The 19,632-nt window shown below is 40.4% G+C and overlaps 1 protein-coding gene across 1 annotated transcript in view; it reads right to left on the bottom strand.

The window, feature by feature from the left end:
- Positions 1-19,632, bottom strand: part of CD109 (CD109 molecule) — a 134,699-nt gene that overhangs the window by 32,711 nt on the left and 82,356 nt on the right. Inside the window, exons 15-22 of the mRNA XM_024996919.2 lie at positions 18,444-18,596; positions 13,990-14,064; positions 13,354-13,414; positions 8,719-8,860; positions 7,538-7,655; positions 5,557-5,670; positions 3,351-3,569; positions 2,191-2,335 (exon numbers count right to left, since the gene is read on the bottom strand). Of these exons, the coding sequence (XP_024852687.1) occupies positions 2,191-2,335; positions 3,351-3,569; positions 5,557-5,670; positions 7,538-7,655; positions 8,719-8,860; positions 13,354-13,414; positions 13,990-14,064; positions 18,444-18,596 (1,027 nt within the window). The remainder of the gene's footprint in view (positions 1-2,190; positions 2,336-3,350; positions 3,570-5,556; positions 5,671-7,537; positions 7,656-8,718; positions 8,861-13,353; positions 13,415-13,989; positions 14,065-18,443; positions 18,597-19,632) is intronic.

Raw genomic sequence — 19,632 nt, 5'->3', positions numbered from 1 at the left:
CATGTGTATGTATGGCTGAGTCCCTTCACTGTCCACCCGAAACTACCACAACATTGTTAACTGGCTCTGAAAGAAAGTGAAAGTCGCTCATGAGAGAATCAATTCCTAGGCAGGTTGATAAGAAGTCCAGGGTCCCCGAGGAGGAGAAAGGGGTCTGGGGTTCTCAAGGAGGAGATAGGGATCTGAAATTCTCAAGGAGGAAAGGACAAACGTTTCCTCCGACATTCCTTAGTAAGGATTATATAACAATAAGGTATTCTGCTTGAGGACATGTTTCTCCTTCCTGAAAATCTTCTGACCAATCCTGTTATCTTAAAATGTATATTGTGGAAGTGAGTCTAGTAAGATGTTTACAACCTTGAGACATTCTTTTGATTTACTGTAATAACCAATTTAAAAAATATTTAACTCCCTTGCTAACACTAGCAAGGGGGGCATTCTCCATTCCTCTTCCAACGTCTGTGTCAGAAGCTTTCCCTGTTCCTTTTCACTTTAATAAAACCCTGCTACACAAAACCTCTTGAGTGATCAAGCCTGGTCCCTGGTCCCAAAGTTAAGTCTTCTTCGGAGATGACAAATCCGACACCATTCACCGTAAGCTATCACTCAGTCATGTCTGACTCTTTCTGATACCATGGACTATACAGTCTACGGAATTCTCCAGGCCAGAATACTGGAGTGGGCAGCCTTTACCCCAATACAAAATAAAAAGTTTAAAAAGAAAAAAAAAAAAAAAAAGAAAAAACTTCAAGGCTCATCCCTCTGTATGTGTGCACACACGCCATACCATCTCCCAGCACCCCACCACTGTGGGAGATGCTTAAGCAGAATGTATTCTCCTCAACAGAGAGTTCATTTATTTATTTTTAAGAATTATATCTAAGTCTCCCCAAAAAGCCCTCTCTAGAGGGACTGGTTGTTTGGAGTAATAATAAAAAGCACGACACCTGCAGGTGAGATTCAAAAGAACCTCTGAAAAAGTGCCTTAGGTCTTGACACCTCAAAGACCTGACAAATTATTTAGATGTCATTAATCGAAACATTTCCAATACTTGGGCTACCTGATGCAAAGAGCTGACTCATTGGAAAAGACCCTGATCTGGGAAAGATTAAGGGCAGGAGGAGAAGGGGGTGACAGAGGATGAGATGGTTGGATAGCATCATCAACTCAAGTTTGAGCAAACTCCAGGAGATAGTGAAGGACAAGGAAGTCTGGCGTGCTGCAGTCCATGGGGTCACAAAGTCGGACACGACTGAGCAACTGAACAACAAAATCTGAACATTTCTTTCAGTTATTTGTAAAGCACAACTATACAAATAAGCCATTTCTGTGGAAGTTCTAATAGTTGAAAGTACTTTGGCAACTAGGAGAAGGTGACTAAGTCAGTGGGTAGCTTCCAGTGGTACAGGGTACTTGCATTCTGCACAGAGAACCACTCGAGGCAGTGGTCTTCAACTTCTGGTTGTCAGAAGCACTAGCAGAACCTTTTCAAAACATGCATGCCCTAGCCATAGCCCAAGGGAGTCTCATTGAGTAGACTGGGAGTGGAACCCAGATACTTGCGTATTTTCAAAGCTCCACAGGAGGCTGTGATATTCACCAGTGATTGAGAGCCACAAAGGCAGAACAACTCCTCGCTCCAGCCACACAATATTGTGGCCTGGCTACTCAGAGTGGACTGCACATCGGAAACATCAGCAACACTCGGGAGCCTGTTAGAAATGCAGATCCAGGGCTCACCCCACGCCTACTGAGCCAGAATCTGCCTTCACACAGGGTCCCCAGAAGATTCATGTGCACCTTGAAGACTGAGAAGAACTGGTCCAGAACACACCCCTTACTTGCCTTTCCACTGTAATCAGCGGTTGGCAGCAACTAAAATGTTTTTGCAACTCCTTATTTAATTAGGATTAAATAAGAAAATATACCTAAAAAGGCCTACTGTACAGTACAGGGAACTATATTCAATGTCTTGTAATAAACTATAATGGAACAGGATCTGAAAAATAATATATATGTATACATATGTATAACTGAATCACTTTACTGTTCCCCCAAAACACGGTCAATCAACTGTACTTCAATTTAAATAATTCATTAAAAAAGAAAATGCATGTACAAATAAATGAGAAATGTGTATTATCATATACAAATAAACCAGTAGTGACGGTGATATACTCTGCTCTTACCGATTGCAGTGACCTGAACCCTCTCACTGCCACTCACTGTGTGAGGAGGAAAGGAGAAGCTCAGTGTTTTCAGGGTAGTTTGTAGCGTGCTGTCAGTTAAATCCAGCAAGATGGATTGTGAATACGATTTTTCTATTCCTTCAGCCTGTTGATAAAAAGTAACACAATTAACGTGGTCTCTATTTCTCTGTCTAGAGAAAACTATAGGCAGATAACGGAGAAGGCGATGGCACCCCACTCCAGTACTCTTGCTGGAAAATCCCATGGATGGAGGGGCCTGGTGGGCTGCAGTCCACGGGGTCGCTAAGAGTAGGACACGACTAAGCGACTTCACTTTCATTTTTCACTTTCATGCATTGGAGAAGGAAATGGCAACCTACTCCAGTGTTCTTGCCTGGAGAATCCCAGGGACGGGGGAGCCTGGTGGGCTGCAGTCTATGGGGTCGCACAGAGTCGGAAACGACTGAAGCAACTTAGCAGCAGCAGCAGCAGCATAGACAGATAATGAGTTAATCATCTGGCCTGTGTATGGTTAGATAAGTGCCTACAAGGTCTTGGTTCAAACCCATTAATAAATTTTTACTTTCTCTTTAAATTAGAGAAAATAGTTCACAGAATGGCAATGGAAATGATAAAGGAGAAGATGAAAAGGGGATGAAAAACCCTCTGAAATAGGTCCTTTTATTATTTAAAGACAGAGATTAAATACCTTGTCCAAAGGCACCCTTGACAGAGCTGGGATGAAATCCAGGGCTGCCTCCCTCCAGAACACCAGTGCTTATCCACTATGCTGAGTTGCCTTTTTGTGCATCCTGTCTTCTCCGGAAAAAACCTACAAAACCTATTCTACCTGTACTGAGGAATTCAAAAATTCAAAATCTATATATCAACTTGGCACAATTTAACAGGATTCCAATGTCACATAGAGTGTAAATATAACCTGCTTTATAATCATACTAAAAATTTGAATAAGACATTGGCAATTACCTCCAATTGCGTGATATATTTTTACATTTAGATGAGAAAAACATTAGGCATTCCTGGAGGGTGGAGAAGATGTCCTACTAGGTCTTGAAAACAAATTTAACCATGAGAAAAACCATCTTCTGCTTCCTTTTCAATTCTGTATTTCCATTTCGTTTTAGGCTTCAAATATTTACCTTCACTAAAATCCTCTGGGTGACGGCATCAGAAGCAGCAGGTGAAACAGCTGTGACCGTGATGGGCACTTCCCCGAGACGTGTTGGCCTGATCGGGAAAAGAACAGTTGCCCCATCCTCACTGGGAACCAGAATGGTCTGTTGGTGTCCCGTGGCATTTATTTCGTTCGAAGCCATTAGAATATCAAAAGCATCACTTTTCTCAATGATTACCTTAACCTGGAAGAAAAAAAAAAAGTCATCAAAGGTTCTGTATAATAAATTGCTCCTCAGTAAAATGCTGCTTTGTGCATACATGCTAAGTCGCTTCAGTCGACTCTTTGCAATCCTGTGGACTGCAGCCCGCCAGGCTCCTCTGTCCATGGGATTCTGCAGGCAAGAATACTGGAGTGGGTTGCCATACCCTTTTAATTGCAGTTAAATCTGTGAGGCCCAAGATTAGAGAAAAACGAGACAGAAAGGTTCAGCCAAGAAGAGCGTGTAGAGGTACAGGAAAAACCGAGTGCTTTCCCATGCTTTTTCCACCTACCTCAAGACAAGTGGGGAAATGGCATTCTTCAAGTCTAACATTAAACTCCCACTAACACTAAATTCTCTCATTTTCTGAGAGCTGGGTTATTTCATGTCATGGTACTACCACCAGCCTGACTCAGCTGTGTCATCCTGGGACACTAGTCCCTTTAGAAAAACCTGAGGCAAACAGGATGAAATGTTATTACACTCATTGAGAATCTCTGCTAAAATTATTCCAAGAGAAGTATGACTCAGACACTAGTCCTGAAGCACATGTTGGTTGTAAACTTTCATAGAGTACATCAAAGTTGCCAGGCTCATCAAGAAGAGTATTTCTCCAGATCTTAGACTTTACAAATTGTTTTTCCCACTTATTTTCTCATCTGTTTATCAAAATATTTCTTATCTAACAGATGAGTAAACTGCAATTAAGTTACTTGTTCTTAAGTGGACAAGCTAGATACTGGATCTGGGCCTTCTGACTCCAGATCTTTTGCTCTTTACACTATACCATGTTGAGAAAATTAAAAAGTAAAATTAGAAAATAAGAATCAGTTTATTCTCTAGCTGCTGCTGCTGGTAAGTTGCTTCAGTCATGTCCGAGTCTGTGCGACCCCATAGACGGAAGCCCACCAGGCTCCCCCGTCCCTGGGATTCTCCAGGCAAGAACACTGGAGTGGGTTGCCATTTCCTTCTCCAATGCATGGAAGTGAAAAGTGAAAGGGAAGTCGCTCAGTCGTGTCCGACTCTTAGCGACCCCATGGACTACAGCCTACCAGGCTCCTCCATCCATGGGATTTTCCAGGCAAGAGTACTGGAGGGGGGTGCCATTGGACATAGTGCTTAAAGAGATGATGGCATTTTCAGGTAGTAAGGTTAATTACAGTCCCTAGTCTTGGTCGGGTTGGGGTGGGAATCATTTCATTAGCACCACTATGGGCACATCACAAACAGTGGGCCTACCCCTGCCCTACAGGGAACTGACTGGCTGAGGCGACACCAGACCATGACTCAAAAATCAAAGCCTTGGAAACAGAATACATTAACACAGGGAGCTCAACCCAGTGCCCTGTGATAACCTAGAGGGGTGGGATGGTGGGGGGGGGGAGGGTCCAAGAGAGAGGGGACATATGTATATCTATGGCTGATTCATGTTGATGCATGGCAGAAACCAACACAACATTGTAAAGCAATTATTCTCCATTTAAAAATAGACTTAAAAAAAGAAAATACTGTACAAATATGGGGACCGCAAGCCTAACAGCATGAGTGAGATGCCTCAAGGAAGACACCTTAGTTCCAAACCAGTCCTTGAAAGGAATAAATCCTCGCCAGTTTCAGTGGGCACTCAATGGCAGTGTGAAGTGGTAAGACATTCTCCGTGTGGGAGTACAGTATGGGAAAAATGTGGGGAGAAAGGGGCAGGAAAGAGGAAGAGAGATGCCAAGAAATGAACTTGTGGGACTAAAGCAGAGAACTCGCACTAGAAATTAAGGGGAAAACGTCTGGACATGCCAGCAATATCCTTCAACATTAATAAGCTGAAGAAATGGTGGGCAAAGTACGGCTATTTTCAATATTCCAGAAATGCATACACTTTTTAGATGCCCAAACACTACATAACCCAATGCCAGCATGTTTTCTTCATTTTTTCCTGACATGTAAATGATGAACAAACCTTTTAGCACATTACCTCAGTGGCATCTTTCAAATAATTGAATATGGTTACTTCCAAAGCAAATTCTTCACCTCTGATGACAGAGTATGGAAGATTCAAAAAAATGAAAAATGGTTGGAAGGCTTGGAGCTGGAAAGAACACAATGAATACAGATTTTAAAGTCCAGAGCTTCACACTTTACACACTTAAATCTCACAAAACCTACGACATTTATTAGTAGCTTCACATAGAAATGTCCTCTTGCCTACCAACAGAAAACAGCAACCTATCCTAAACAAACAGGGGCATACTGCTGTGATTTATAACACAGTAATCACTGTGTTTTATGAAACTCCTACTAGGAACCAGGGACCTTAAATTATTTCATCACACCTATGCAGGCAGGTGTTACAGTCATATTTTACAGGAAAGAAACCTGAAGCTCAGCCACCTCTGTAACTGGTACAAGAGCATGCTGCTGGCAAGTCCAAGAGCCAGAACTGGATCCCGCCATGTCTGAGGCCATAGCCAGGCTCCTCTTCTACTACTCTGCCATGCCGATTCCATCATTCTGCTTTTAAAGCCACTGCCCAAATGAAATAGCATCTGTCTTAGACTCCTGTAAAAAGTAAATGACCTTTTTTTGTCTACTACCCTATGGACTGTAGCCCGCCAGGCTCCTCTGTCCATGGAATTCTCCAGGCAAGAATACTGGAGTGGGTAGCCATTCCCTTCTCCAGGAGATCTTCCTGACTCAGGGATCAAACTGGGGTCTCCTGGAGTGCAGGAAGATTCTTTACTGTCTGAGCTACCAGGGAAGCCCAACATATAAACATATACATATATGTTGGTCACCTAAACTCTGATAGTGTTGGCCAAGCTTCTCACTGGCAGCAGTTAATTCTCTCCTAGAAGTTTATTTGGAAATCTGTGGCAGTCTCAGACTGTCACAGTGAGTGCTCTTGGCACTTAGCAGGGAAGGTCTGCATGCTCTGGACAGTCCCAGACAATGAAGAACTGTCCTGTGTTCCTCATGATTCTTAAATGTCCTTTCATGTAGATAAAGCACCTGGTTATAATAACCTGGACTTAAAACCTAATGACAACACATATATAAACCCAAAGCATCTATCAATATATAACTATTTTGTAAATCAAGAGGAAGCTGCCCTTTGTTTTGTAACTTTACCAAAACTTCTTCACTATTTCAAAACTTTACATCACCACAGGCAGCACCACTCAAGGTTTTTGCATTGCTAAAATAATACATTTATATCAAATTGCATTTTGCAGCTGTTGCACACAAGGTGATTCTATATACTGCATAAATATTCAAATATGTTACTAGGCTTTCTTGTGCAACTATGCCTGCCCACTTACATACTAAAAAGTATATTATTTTATTATACATTACTTTCCTTTTATTTCTCCTTGGTATTTCACTTAGGACATCTTATTGATTGTTTTAATTAAGTATGAAGGTATATTAAATTTTCTATGCATTTCATTTGCATAGATGGTTGAGGGACAAAACAAAATAAAACCGTTTTTATTTTTTTATGTTTTTAAAAACCGGCTTCAGATATGACAGAGCTGAAAGCTACTGGTCTAAGACCAATCACAGTCATTATATTCCTCTTGTCAGCGATGGTTTAGGAAGTGACATGGGATATAATTTGACCAAAGAGTTGTGAAGGAATGTTTGCTAGGGGACATTCTGAGTTCTGCTCGTCTTTAAAGAGGGCATTCTCTCTCTTCTGGCCTTTGGAAGTGATTGGACTCAGTCAATACTAAACTTACTATCCAAATCTCAATACAGAGCTAGCACAGTTAACAGTTTAATACAGTTCACACTTGAAAATGTAAAACAGATGAAAAACAAAAAGGAAACACCAAGAAATCTCCAAACTATGATCAACATCATAAGCAATCACTTTTTTAAAATCCACTGAGGAGTTGACACTCTCTTCACTTCGTGGCATTGTACCATCTATAAGCAGCTCTTTGGTACACTACCTCCACTGGAGCAGTTGTTAGTCCAAGACCTAAATCCTCAGAGATCACAAAAGCAGTTGCAACCCAAGAAGTGATAGAATCAGGCACAGTAACTTCGAATTCTTGGTAAATCCTGGAACTGAAGTCAAGATAAACATAAAAGTCACAAAACCAAGAACAGACACACTTCAAAATAAGCCAACATAACCTAAACCATGTTTTGGAAGAATTTTCATGTTTTGGGAAATTTTAATTTTCCAAATAATATATGTATCTAGATTTTTTTAAAGATTTAAGCATAAAATAATACATTCCAAGTTCTCAAGGAACAGGTCATAATAAGGTCATAACACTGCAAACTGATCCATATTCCAATAAAAATCTTTCTACAATATTTATATCTTCAAGACAAGCATCATTTTCAAAAATTTTATGTAGATAATAAATACCCTTTTCCAAATTTAACTCCCATTTGTCTCCCTCAATATGCATAAAAGTTTCCCTCTGTATTCTTGTCAATGCTGTTATTTGTTTTTGGAGGTGTGACTCGTGTCTTATTTCAAGTTTCCATAAATAGCTGACTCACAATATATGCAGATTTCATGATTTACTTGTTGAGTCATCACGCCAGGTAGCACAGAGTTTGTTAGCTAAGCTGAATTCTTTTCAAGACCCACACCTCTTCTGCCTGTGGCTCACAGGGATGTTTAATGGGGCATCACAAGGCAGAAGGAACAATCATGGGCGCATCCCACCCCAAGCAACAACGGAACTCCCAGCAGTCTTCCCCCAGTGAGAGCCATGCGACTTTAAGGAAATTAAAATCATCCTTCTTTAGAAAAGGCCTGTCTTCTCCTTGATGATACTCTTACTGTCACAATTCACATACAGCTATATTAAATACTATGCATGCGTGTGTTCAGTTGCTCAGCTGTGTTCAACTCTCTGTAACCCCATAGACTATAACCCACCAGGTTCCTCCATCCAAAGGATTTTCCAGGCAAGAATAGTGGAGTGGGTTGCCATTTCCTTCTCCAATTAAATACTATATTTAGATACAATTAATATCATTCTTTAAAAACTCTTGGTCTATTTAGTTCTTTATCACACTATGTTTATACTGAAACGTTAGAAAGAGGGCAAAACTTACTTAAAACTAAGACCAAACAAAATATATTCAGACAAAGAACTTTAATCTGTACCCCATGTTGGTGTCTAGCCAAATCCAAGTCTCTGGAAAATGCTTTCGCACACGTGGACTGCTACCCAGAGAAAAGTCATGAATATCTACCAAGTAGCCTTCATTTTCATCCACAAACCTCTCAGCCAACTCTACGCTGTCATCTAAAAATAAACATTGACAACTGTTAGGGGAAAGTCACGATAGATAATGTTCATAAACCTAGTCCACAGAATTACAGCATCTCTCAGCTGACAAGGCCTTTACAGTTTATCTTCTCCATTCCTTCTCATTTGCCACCCGAGACCCACAGAAGTCATGTGACTTACCCCAAGCCACATGGTCACTTATGGCAGAGCTGGGAAAAAAAGTTCTCTGGCCCTACAACCAATACCTAAAAAGCTACTTGCAGTTCAGCTGCAAAAAAATACGTTAAATCCCATTTTTAAATGTTACCTCCAATTCTGCTATTCTCTTCTTAGATTCCTAGTGCTGAATGCCTTTGGCTATACCTGCCACTGCTGCTGCTACAAAAATCCAGCTTATTAGCTTTTTTTCTTACAAAACAGTCACATTGATACACAGATACTGGATCACCTATCTCTATTCTTTCAACTTTTCTATAAGCCTAAAACTATTTCAAAACAAAACGTTAAAAAATAAAATTATACTGAAGAAGTTACCAAAGATTCAAAGATGAATGCAATGAGCTCCACCCACTGTCTACGGAGAAGGCAAACAAATACATGAGTGACAGTCCACTCAGGCAAAACGTCCGCCGTGCAGAGAACAGCTGGTTTTACATAGAAACTGAATAATGAAGAGGGTGCGGCTAGGAAAAAAAATCCATCTTGTGCTGTTTATTGCATTACATTTTCCTTACATCTTCAGATAAAGAGTATCCCATACAAGAGGGGGAAAGAAAAGTAAGCTAAGTACAAATGCATGTCCAGAATATGACAGTGCTTACTAGGGGAGAGTGGCATAAAATGAGAACAGAAAGAATGTCTGGGTCCAGATTTTAAAATATCAGTTATCCCATGCTGAAGGACTTGGGCTTGATCCTTTAAGCAGTGATGATCTACTGAAGGTTTTAAATTAGAAACATGATCTATTCCATGTTTTATAATGGTAACTCTGGTCTCAGCGAGAGCAGTGGTTTAGAGATGGGGGAATGGATGCAGGAGGAACAGAAGGTTCCCGCACTGCCCAGGAGCCGGGGCCCAGCAGAGGAGAGGAAGGACAGCCTTAAGATAACTCTGCTCGGCCTCCCAGTTGGATGAGCTCTGTGTGTGCCCACCGCACTCTCCCTCCCCATCACACCCCTCAGCACACTCTTCTACCTGTGTGTTGGTTTGCCCTACTATGCTATGCTATGCTAAGTCACTTCAGTTGTGTCCAACTCTGTGTGACCCCATAGACGGCAGCCACCAGGCTCCCCCGTCCCTGGGATTCTACAGGCAAGAACACTGGAGTGGGTTGCCATTTCCTTCTCCAATGCATGAAAGTGAAAAGTGAAAGGGAAGTCGCTCAGTCGTGTCCGACTCTTAGCGACACCATGGACTGCAGCCTACCAGGCTCCTCCATCCATGGGATTATCCAGGCAAGAGTACTGGAGTGGGGTGCCATTGCCTTCTCCGTGGTTTGCCCTACTAGACCAAGCTTGAACTTCCATTGCTTCCTACATGCCAGGCACATATGAGTATCATCTACTGATAATAGGTAATTGCAGATTTCTGAGTACCAAACAAGTGCGAGGCACTTTGCATGCTTCTGGATTTAAACTCCTAACAGCCCTGTAATAGAGGCAACATTATTAGTGCTTATAATTCAAGGAGAAACCTGAGGTTTAGGGAGCTTAATGAATTTTCTCAGTGTCATAAAGCTAGGGTTGAAAGTCAGAAGTATTTCTTGGTAAATTCCTTTCTTAGTCACTATGCTGTTCTGCATCTGGCAGAGAGGAAGGAACCAAGGATGCGTTTCGGGTTTCTGATGCAAACATGTGGGTACATGATGATTTCATTAACAGATATATGGAATCGTATCAACTCAAGGGCTCATATATCAGTCAAATCATATTAGGGAAGAGCAATGGTTTGTGACACATAGAATTTAAGGTATTTGTGGGGCATCAGGGTGCAGAATCAGGAGGGGTAAGATAAACAGTCAAGTTGTTCCAGAGTTGAACTTAATGGGGAAGGTGTCAGGGAAGGACCAGGCACTAGGGAAGAATTCTACCAAACTGACTGACCACGTGGTCCCGGTTGTTGCTGTTGTGTTGTTGTTTAGTCGTGTTCCAGCTCTTTGGAACCCCGTGGACCGTAGCCCACCAGGCTCCTCTCTCCATGGGATTTCCCAGGCCAGAATACTGGAATGGATTGCCGTTTCCTTCTCCAGGGGATTTTCCCTATCCAGGGATCAAACTTGCATCTCCTGCATTGGCAGGCAGTTTCTTTACCACTGAGCCACCTGGGAAGCCCATGGTCCAGGTACTAGGGGCAAATATGGGCAGAAGGAGTCAGTGACCAGAAATAACCAGGAGAGGCCAAAACCAAAGAAGACACTTAACAGAATTAGGGGAGTGAGGGCACATACAAAGTAGAAGGACAGGCATTTGAAATGTTAGGGGTAGATCCATGGTAGGTGATGACATGACCTTATGACCACTGTTGCCGTGGTGATGTTCATTTGATAGTGCATAGTAGACGGGCCACCCACACATTCAAATCCCCCAAGAAGACAAAGCAGTCAGACTCTGAATCTTCCGTGAGAGTCATTAATATAGACAGAGGGAAAGGGAAAGTAGGCGACTGAATGTTCATTAAAGGATATGTGATTGAAATTTTTGAGTTTCAAATGATAAGGGGCTTCTAACTGAGGACTGCTGAACAGCGGTCTTGAAGTAGCCAAGAAAATACTGAACTCTATACACCTACTGGGGGTGGGGGGCTTCCCTGGTGGCTCAATGGTAAAGAATTCACCAGCCAATGCAGGAGATGGATGTGGGTTTGATCCCTGGGTCAGGAAGATCCCCTGGAGAAGGAAATGGCAACCCATTCCAGTCTTCTTGCCTGGGAAATTCCATGCACACAGGAGCCTGGCAGGCTATAGTCCATGGGGTCCCAAAAAGAGTCAGACATGCCTTAGCAGCTAAACAACAACATGCACCTTCAGACCATGAACCAGAAGAGAGGCAGAAAAATTAATGTCAATTACTTGAAGGTTTCCAGGAACATAATATACCAGTAACAGTATCAGGTTTTTTCTGTTACAGTGAAAAGGTAGAAGGTTCTCAGAAAGGGTAAAGATTACAGTGAGTGTTACTAACAATAGAATGAGTATGGTAGTGAGCACCAGGATTTGATAAGTAAACATAAACAAAGATGGGTAAAAGCTGAGACCAACAGAGAGAGCATGGAAAATCAGATTGGCTGGAAGGCTGCCTAGGATAAATGGTTATATGAAGAAAGCTACAAGTGCCATGTGTCTTTAATCACAGAGATCATAATGACTTCATAAAATCTTTAAAAATATAAAATTGTTCTTAAAACTTCAGGACAGAGGCTCAGGTGTCCTACAGTGTCAAGAACCAACCCCAAAATGGAGAGTCTGGAGTTTAGTGGGGGAACATGGGGTAGAAATTCGTGGATAGCAACTATGATAGTTCTGTAGTCTTTCGAGATGATTTCGTATCATTTTACCTGAAAGAAGTAAGAACAGCTTCTAGAATTAATCATTCTCATTTATATATTTCCTTCAGTCAAAATATTTTATGGGGACCTCCCTGGTGGTCCAGTGGCTAAGAATCCACCTTGCTATGCCGGGGACAGGAGTTCGATCCCTGGTCCAGGAACTAAGATCCCACGTGCTATGGAGCAACTAAGCCCCCACACCACAACTACCGAGGCTGCGTGACACAGCTGGAGAGTTCTTGCACCACACAAAGGATCCCACATGTTGTGACAAAGGCCCCGCGTAGTGCAACTAAGACCCGACACAGTCTAATCAATCAGTTAATTTTTTAAAAGAAGTTAAAATGAACAATTCAAGTAAAACGCTTTATGAATTTTCCTTAAAGCACATCCTTTAATTAGTTGGGTGGTCAACTCTACTTAGCAATCCAGGGAACGGGGATGTGCGATGTGATCCTGCCTGGGAAGAATGCAGACTGAGGAGGTGTGTGTGTGTGTGAGTGTGTGTGAGTGTTTGTGTGTGTGTGTGTGTGTGTGGACAGCATACTTCGTGGCATCTGGGCTATTTTCTAGGTGAACAATAAAAAGCTAGAGAACAGAAATGTTTCAAAAACATGTTGCCTCCTTTTGACTAATTCCAAAGTAACATCACAGTTTACAATACAAATTGGAGGCATAAGGTCTTTCAATATGTCCAGAAATATAACCATGTCAAAAAGTTACAGAGAGAAAATGGAAAGTAATCATTAGAAACATCTACACAGGAGCTGAAGAACACTCCATGTCATGGCCCAGATGTACTTCCAAGTACATTAAACTCCAAACACTATAGGATAAGAGAACAGAAAATGAAAATTACAATATCCATATTCAACCAGAATGTACGCATACTTACATAAGTAACTATAAATACCTGAGATGAATGACTTAATTACTTAAAAAGCGCTTTGCCAGATTTCACTTACAAACGCCATCAATGTAATCCTTCACAAGGTTTGCATCCGTCAATACCCAGAGGCCACACTCCTAGAAAGAAACATTTTCATTTTCTTTTAAAATAAATAAACTTTTAAATAAACGCCCTCCAAATTGTCAGTTGCCTCTACCTCTAATTCACTCTTGCTGTTTTGTTTTTGAGTTGCATGTGAAAATATCTCCCTTTGCTTTTTTAACTCTTGCTCATTTTTGAGAGTTTAAATACATACATGAGTTTACAGTCTCTCACAACAAGACACACAGACACGCACACAAGCACACAAACACACACTCTCACATGCAGAAAGAGCTATTTTAAAGTCAAGGAAAGTGATAGAAAGAAATTACTTGTTTAATGGTAATTCCATTATTTCTCTAATGATGAATTTACTCATTTACTTTTAAGACTAGAAGGATGACCATCTTTCAATTTCAAATTACACTTATATAACACACTGCACTTCAGCAACACATATTGGCAAAACTAATACAATATTGTAAAGTTTAAAAATAAAATAAAATTTAAAAAAATAACATTTCATAATTCAGATCATTAATTCTGAAATTAGTTTTGTAGCAGTAAATATATTAATATCTTTTCAAATTATATAGCAAACTAAACATACCTGAAAGACTGCAAAAGAATTCATGAACATGCCTAAATAATATCCTGTGTTATAAAGTTCCAATTCATGGACCACCTAAGAAGAAGATAAAATATACAGAATGAAAGCATTCGTATCAGTGTGTTCTGCCCTCTCAACATTTCTGATATGTACTGTGAATAACAGACAGGTACACATGCTTATCAAATGTGCTACATCAAATAGACCATATGCTTATCAAATTTGAAAATGACACAAATGGAGAAATAATGACTATGTCAATGCCATGTTCATAATTCAATCAGCCAAAAATACACTTCTTCTTTAAACTTATTTTATTCTGTTCAGTAATCAAGAGTTCCTAAGAAGTGTGGGCTTGTTGACAAAGCCAACACGTAGAGATCAACATTAAAAATGACTCGTACTTTTGACAAAGATAAACAGCGTCAATGTGATGGTTAACAAAGACCTTAAAAAATACCAGCTAAGAATCTGAGTCAGTTCTAGCGAGGTGGATGAATCTAGAGCCAGTTATACAGAGTGAAGTTAAGTCAGAAAGAGAAAAATTAATTAATGCGTATTTATGAAATCTAGAAAAATGCTACTGATGAACCCATTTGCAGAGCAGGAATAGAGATGCAGACACAGAAAACAGATTTGTAGACACAGTGGGGAAAGGCAAGGCTGGGATAAACTGAAAGAGTAGCTTTGAAACATACACATAACCATGTGTAAAACAGATAGCTTGTGGGAAGGTGCTGTGTGACACAGGGAGCTTAACCAAGTGCCCTGTGATGACCCAGAGGGGTGGACGGGGGATGCGGTGGGAGGGAGGTCCAAGAGGGAGGGAACACATGTATACTTATGGCTGATTCACGTTGTAAAACAATTATCCTTCAACTAAAAATAAAGTAAAAAAACATTTTTCTAAGTGAAATAAAGCAGATACAAAAGGACAAATATTGCATGATTCCACTCATGTGAAATATCTAGAATAAGCAAATTCATAAGATCAGAATTTGATTAGAGGTTACCCGTGTTGCAAAGGGAAGGAGGTAATGAAGACTTATTGCTTCAGGGTCACAGAGTCTCTATTTAGAATGATGAAAATTTTGGAAATAAACAGTGATGATGGTTGTACAATATTACAAATAATTAATGCCACTGAACTATACTTTTAAAAATGGTTAAAATGGAAAATTTCATGTTATATATATTTTACTATGGTAAAAAAAAAGTTAGGATATTATAACCTTTTGGTAACTATTTTGATACATTTACCTCAATTACATTAGCATTAAGATTGGGAAATTAAGACAGGGAAAAGAATTATGGAAGATTCTAAGTTTAAAAACATATCAAGTTTAACATTAAACACCCAAACCACTGCTTCTGCTTTACTAAAAACAGCACTGCTACACCCATGGTAAGGAAACATGACACTAGAATAGGCATCAAGAAGAAAGCAACAGAATGAGAAAACAGAAAATTTCATAATATCTCAACAAGCTGGCCAGTACAGTTAGCCCAACTACAGTCAATGAAGCCAGAGCCAGATAGGATGGAGAGGCAAGTTTTTCATTCCATAACTCAAACTCTGCCACAGAAGACCTATATGTGCAATGCAGGTGTGAATCAATGGAATTATCTAGGAAGAAGCATCTCTTGCATAAGGAAGAGAGATGCTCTTGTTCTCACTGGTTCAGTGAGAAAGCTGCAGCAAGGGAAGTCTGCTATCTGTAGATTAGTCCTGGAAGATCTGAGACACTTAAATTATTCCAAGGCATTGACAAGTCTCTGGACAACACATATAAATTTAACAAAAATGAAAGAAAGGAAAATGGTCCATTATCATAGGCTCCTGACTCCTTCCTCTAGAGCCAACACTAGAGAAATATGAAAAGCAAGCAAGAAACTTATATGAGTAGAACAAGAAAACCCTCGGAAGAGCGAAGGGTATCTCCAGTTGGTGTGCTGGAGGAAGCAGATGGCAGAAAACTGATACACGCAGCAGTCTGGAAGAGGCTTTTAAATTCTACTTGTGCTTCTCTTCAGGAGGTAGCCTTAGGACAATCATTCCTGGCAATTCACTGCCCAAACCAGCAGGCAGCGGGCAGGCAGTCCGCTGATAATACCAGGATAATAACGGCCAGGATAATTCCAAGTCAGCACCTCTGCCCTTCTGGTGTGAAAGAACCAGGAAACATTTAGACAGACCCCCGGCCTTCAAGCATTCACTTTTCCTCCCCGCCTCCTCCCACCCCTCCGAGCTGGTGGGTCATCACCTCAGGAGACTACCTCTTCCTGGGCTGCTTTTCCCGAGGAGCTTAAAAATGAACCACTGGGTGGAAGGGGACAGCACACAGAGAGAATCAAGAGTAGTTCTCTAGTCCCTGAAGCTCAATCCATCCCCTCTCTTTAAACTGACAAGAGTTACATGGGTTGGAGCCTGGTGTTCAGCCTTCCCCAACAGACAGAAGAGCTGCCAAATCAACTAGATATCCAACTGGATATCCAAACTATATCCAACAAGTATAGTTTCCATAAAAGACATCCAACTGGACAACATACAGCATGTGAGCTGAATACTGAAAAGTCAGCTCAAGAATTTAACATAAACATAGTCAATACAGACAAGAGAAAATATTAGCAATATAAAACAAGGAAAAAAACAGATGAAAATAATAATTAACAATATAATAGCTGATATAAAAGTAGGGTATCTACCAACTGAAAGAGTCAACTGAGGAACTCACCCAAAGAAATACAGACAAGACAGACGAAAGAGAAAAAAAGCATAAAAAAAAAAGCTAAGAAATATGGAGGAAAAAAAGTAGAAGTGCTAATCTCTGCCAATCTCTGAAAAGGAGAAGAAATGGAAAGAAGAGGAACTATAGGAAGAAATAATTTCCAGAATCAAAAAATTAAGGGACAGCATAGACTGAACAGGCAATTCACCATGACAAAGAACTAAAATTCTATACAACAGCAATATGATCTGGCCAGGGCTGGGGAAGGAGATGGGGACAGGGAGCGACGAAAAGGATGTGTAAGAATATGAGGGCACACCAAAATGCTTGACTTGTCAGATAAAGATACAAAAGAAAAACAATAAGGATAAAAAAAAAATATGAGCACAATTCATGAGATAAGGACATCTATCATGGGAACAAAAATAGGATGTGTAACTTCCAAAACCATGGAAAGAAGAATGAAAAGAAACAAAAAGGAAGTAGTCTAAATTATCAAATTAAAAAGCAGAAACAAGTCCTAATTAGAACAAGGACTAATTTGTAAATGGGTTAAATAAGTTTATTAAGATACTGTCAGATTAGATTTTTTTTAAAAAAAAGCAAAATACAATAATATACTGTCTACAAGATATACTTAAAAACTTACAGAAGGTTGAAAATAAAAAGATGGAAAAACATAGCAGTCAAGTGTGAAACAAAAGAAAGCCGGGATAGCAATCTTTTATATGAGAGGATTTAATGTAAATGCACAGTGAGATACAGAGACAGAGACTCAGGGAGAGCACATGTGTGTGTGTTTCTGTGTGTCCACATATATATGGAAGAAAAAATGAAATAATGTATTTATTAAGATATTTAGCAAGTTGTAAAATGAAAGATACTATCATCAGTTAAATCAAGTGCAAAATGCTATAGATTTTTTAGAATAAATGAATTTAAGTAAAGTCAAGAGAAAAAAAGTGAGTGATGGGTTTTAAAGTCTTTTTTTCTTTTAAAGAAAATGAGAAAAATTTGTTGGATAGGCTGAAGAAAAATACATAATTTTTCTCAAATGGACTGATTTTACAACAATATGTCCAAACTAGCCTATACACATATATCTTTCTTCCTGAAGTGCTGTTAATTGCTGTAGTTAATCAATCAATGGATATAGTTCATGCAGTCTGCATTTCTACTGCCAAGGATATATAAAGGAGTTACAAATAAAAATTAAATGACTGATGAATAGGGGATTAGCTAATATAACACTAGATGTTCATATATTTCTTGACTTGTACGTTTTCTGAAGATTAACATGATTTCACTCCCTCAACATACTGCAAATTCCTGATTCAGTGAGGACTGTAATTATTTATAACCATCATGTATAACCAAAATAGAAAGCATTTTACAATTACCTAAAGCTCTCTCCAGTGTCATTCATAAATGTGCAAGTCCAATTCCTAGTACTTTCTCAAGTGTCTTCAGTTAAAATATAGTTTGAAAATAAGGGGAAACTCTAGGCGACAATTTTCATGGAAGACAGCAAAGACAGTTGACCACAATAGACTCTTTCCAACATGACAATTGGAATGCAGTTCCCTTTCATTCAGAAGCTTTACTATTACTGACTTATACTTGAAAAATGAAATTTCCTTTAAAACTTGGAAGTAACAAGGTAAAGTTTCTTTTTTTTTCTCTCTTTCAATGTGTATTTTTAATGAAAAAAATGGCTAAACTCACATTTTCCATTGTAATATCATTTGAGACATTCATCAGATTCACACTCTTGTCGACAGCTACAATACCAACTGTTGAATCTGGCTGTGTCACAGAGATCCTGAGAGAGACTTTCTCAGATGGTTCAGCATTGGCTTTACTCCAAAACAGCTGTATCTAAGGAAGTGAAAAAGCAGTATTGATATAATACACTTTTTTGAAGCATTTCATGTCTTATCAATAGCAGATCAATGACAAAATCTAACGAAGAGTCTACACTTGTGTTGGCTCAGGGACATTCCAAAACCATACACAAGTCTTCTCCAGGGAAAGGAGTAAAAACAAACTTCACTCCCACAGTGTTCTCAAGTCATGGAACCTCTCACTGGGGTACATATCAAAGTTTGCCTTCACTTCTCTACCCTTCTTCTTCCCTTTCTCCGTCTCCCACCCCATAGCTGCTGGCCGGTACTGAAGAGAAGACAGAGTCTGCCATATGTGGGGAGGGTCAGCATCCATGAGCGAGGACAGGAACGTGCCTGCACGTCGGCCACCTGGACTCAGAAGTGAGCGCCTGCAAGTAAGAGCCCCTGGGGACACGCAGAACTGCCTGTGCTGGGCGGGGGTGCCTTTCCCCAGGAGGAGGCCCTCAGACCAACCCCAGTCAGGCCCACTGCTCTGTGCCTCGATGGCTGCCTCAGCTTGCTGTCATTAACTCTCAGCAAAGCATAGTCCTACCGGTACTTCTTAGAGAGCATCAATCCTCTCACCCAGGGCTGGACCTAATGGCTTTGTCAGAAGGCCTCTTCCTCCTAGGAATGTTAACCTTGCCCACCTCTATTCCAACAATCCCATGCCCCAGTGGCTGTACCACCCGATTAACATGGCCTTAATGAACCCCTCAGCTTACCTGAACATTGGACAGGGTTCTACCTAACATTAACCACCTGCTTTCCCTTTCCTTAGAAAATCTGCAATTGTAAATGTTTTCTCTGCTCCTTTGAGATATAAACCTTCTCCCAGCTTCCTGCTAGTTTTACCAGTAGAAATGTCTTTCTCAAAGATCTGGGAGTCATCCTTTTGAAGTGTCGTCATTCAGTCACTCAGTCATGTCCGACCCTTTCCAAGCCCATGGACTGCAGCATCCCGGGCTTCCCTGTCCTACACCATCTCCCTGAGTTTACTCGAACTCATGCCTATTGAGTCAGTGATG

This window comes from Bos taurus, chromosome 9 (genome assembly GCF_002263795.3).
Source record: "Bos taurus isolate L1 Dominette 01449 registration number 42190680 breed Hereford chromosome 9, ARS-UCD2.0, whole genome shotgun sequence".
NCBI classification, from domain to species: Eukaryota; Metazoa; Chordata; class Mammalia; order Artiodactyla; family Bovidae; genus Bos; species Bos taurus.
This window is presented reverse-complemented; position numbering and strand designations above follow the sequence as displayed.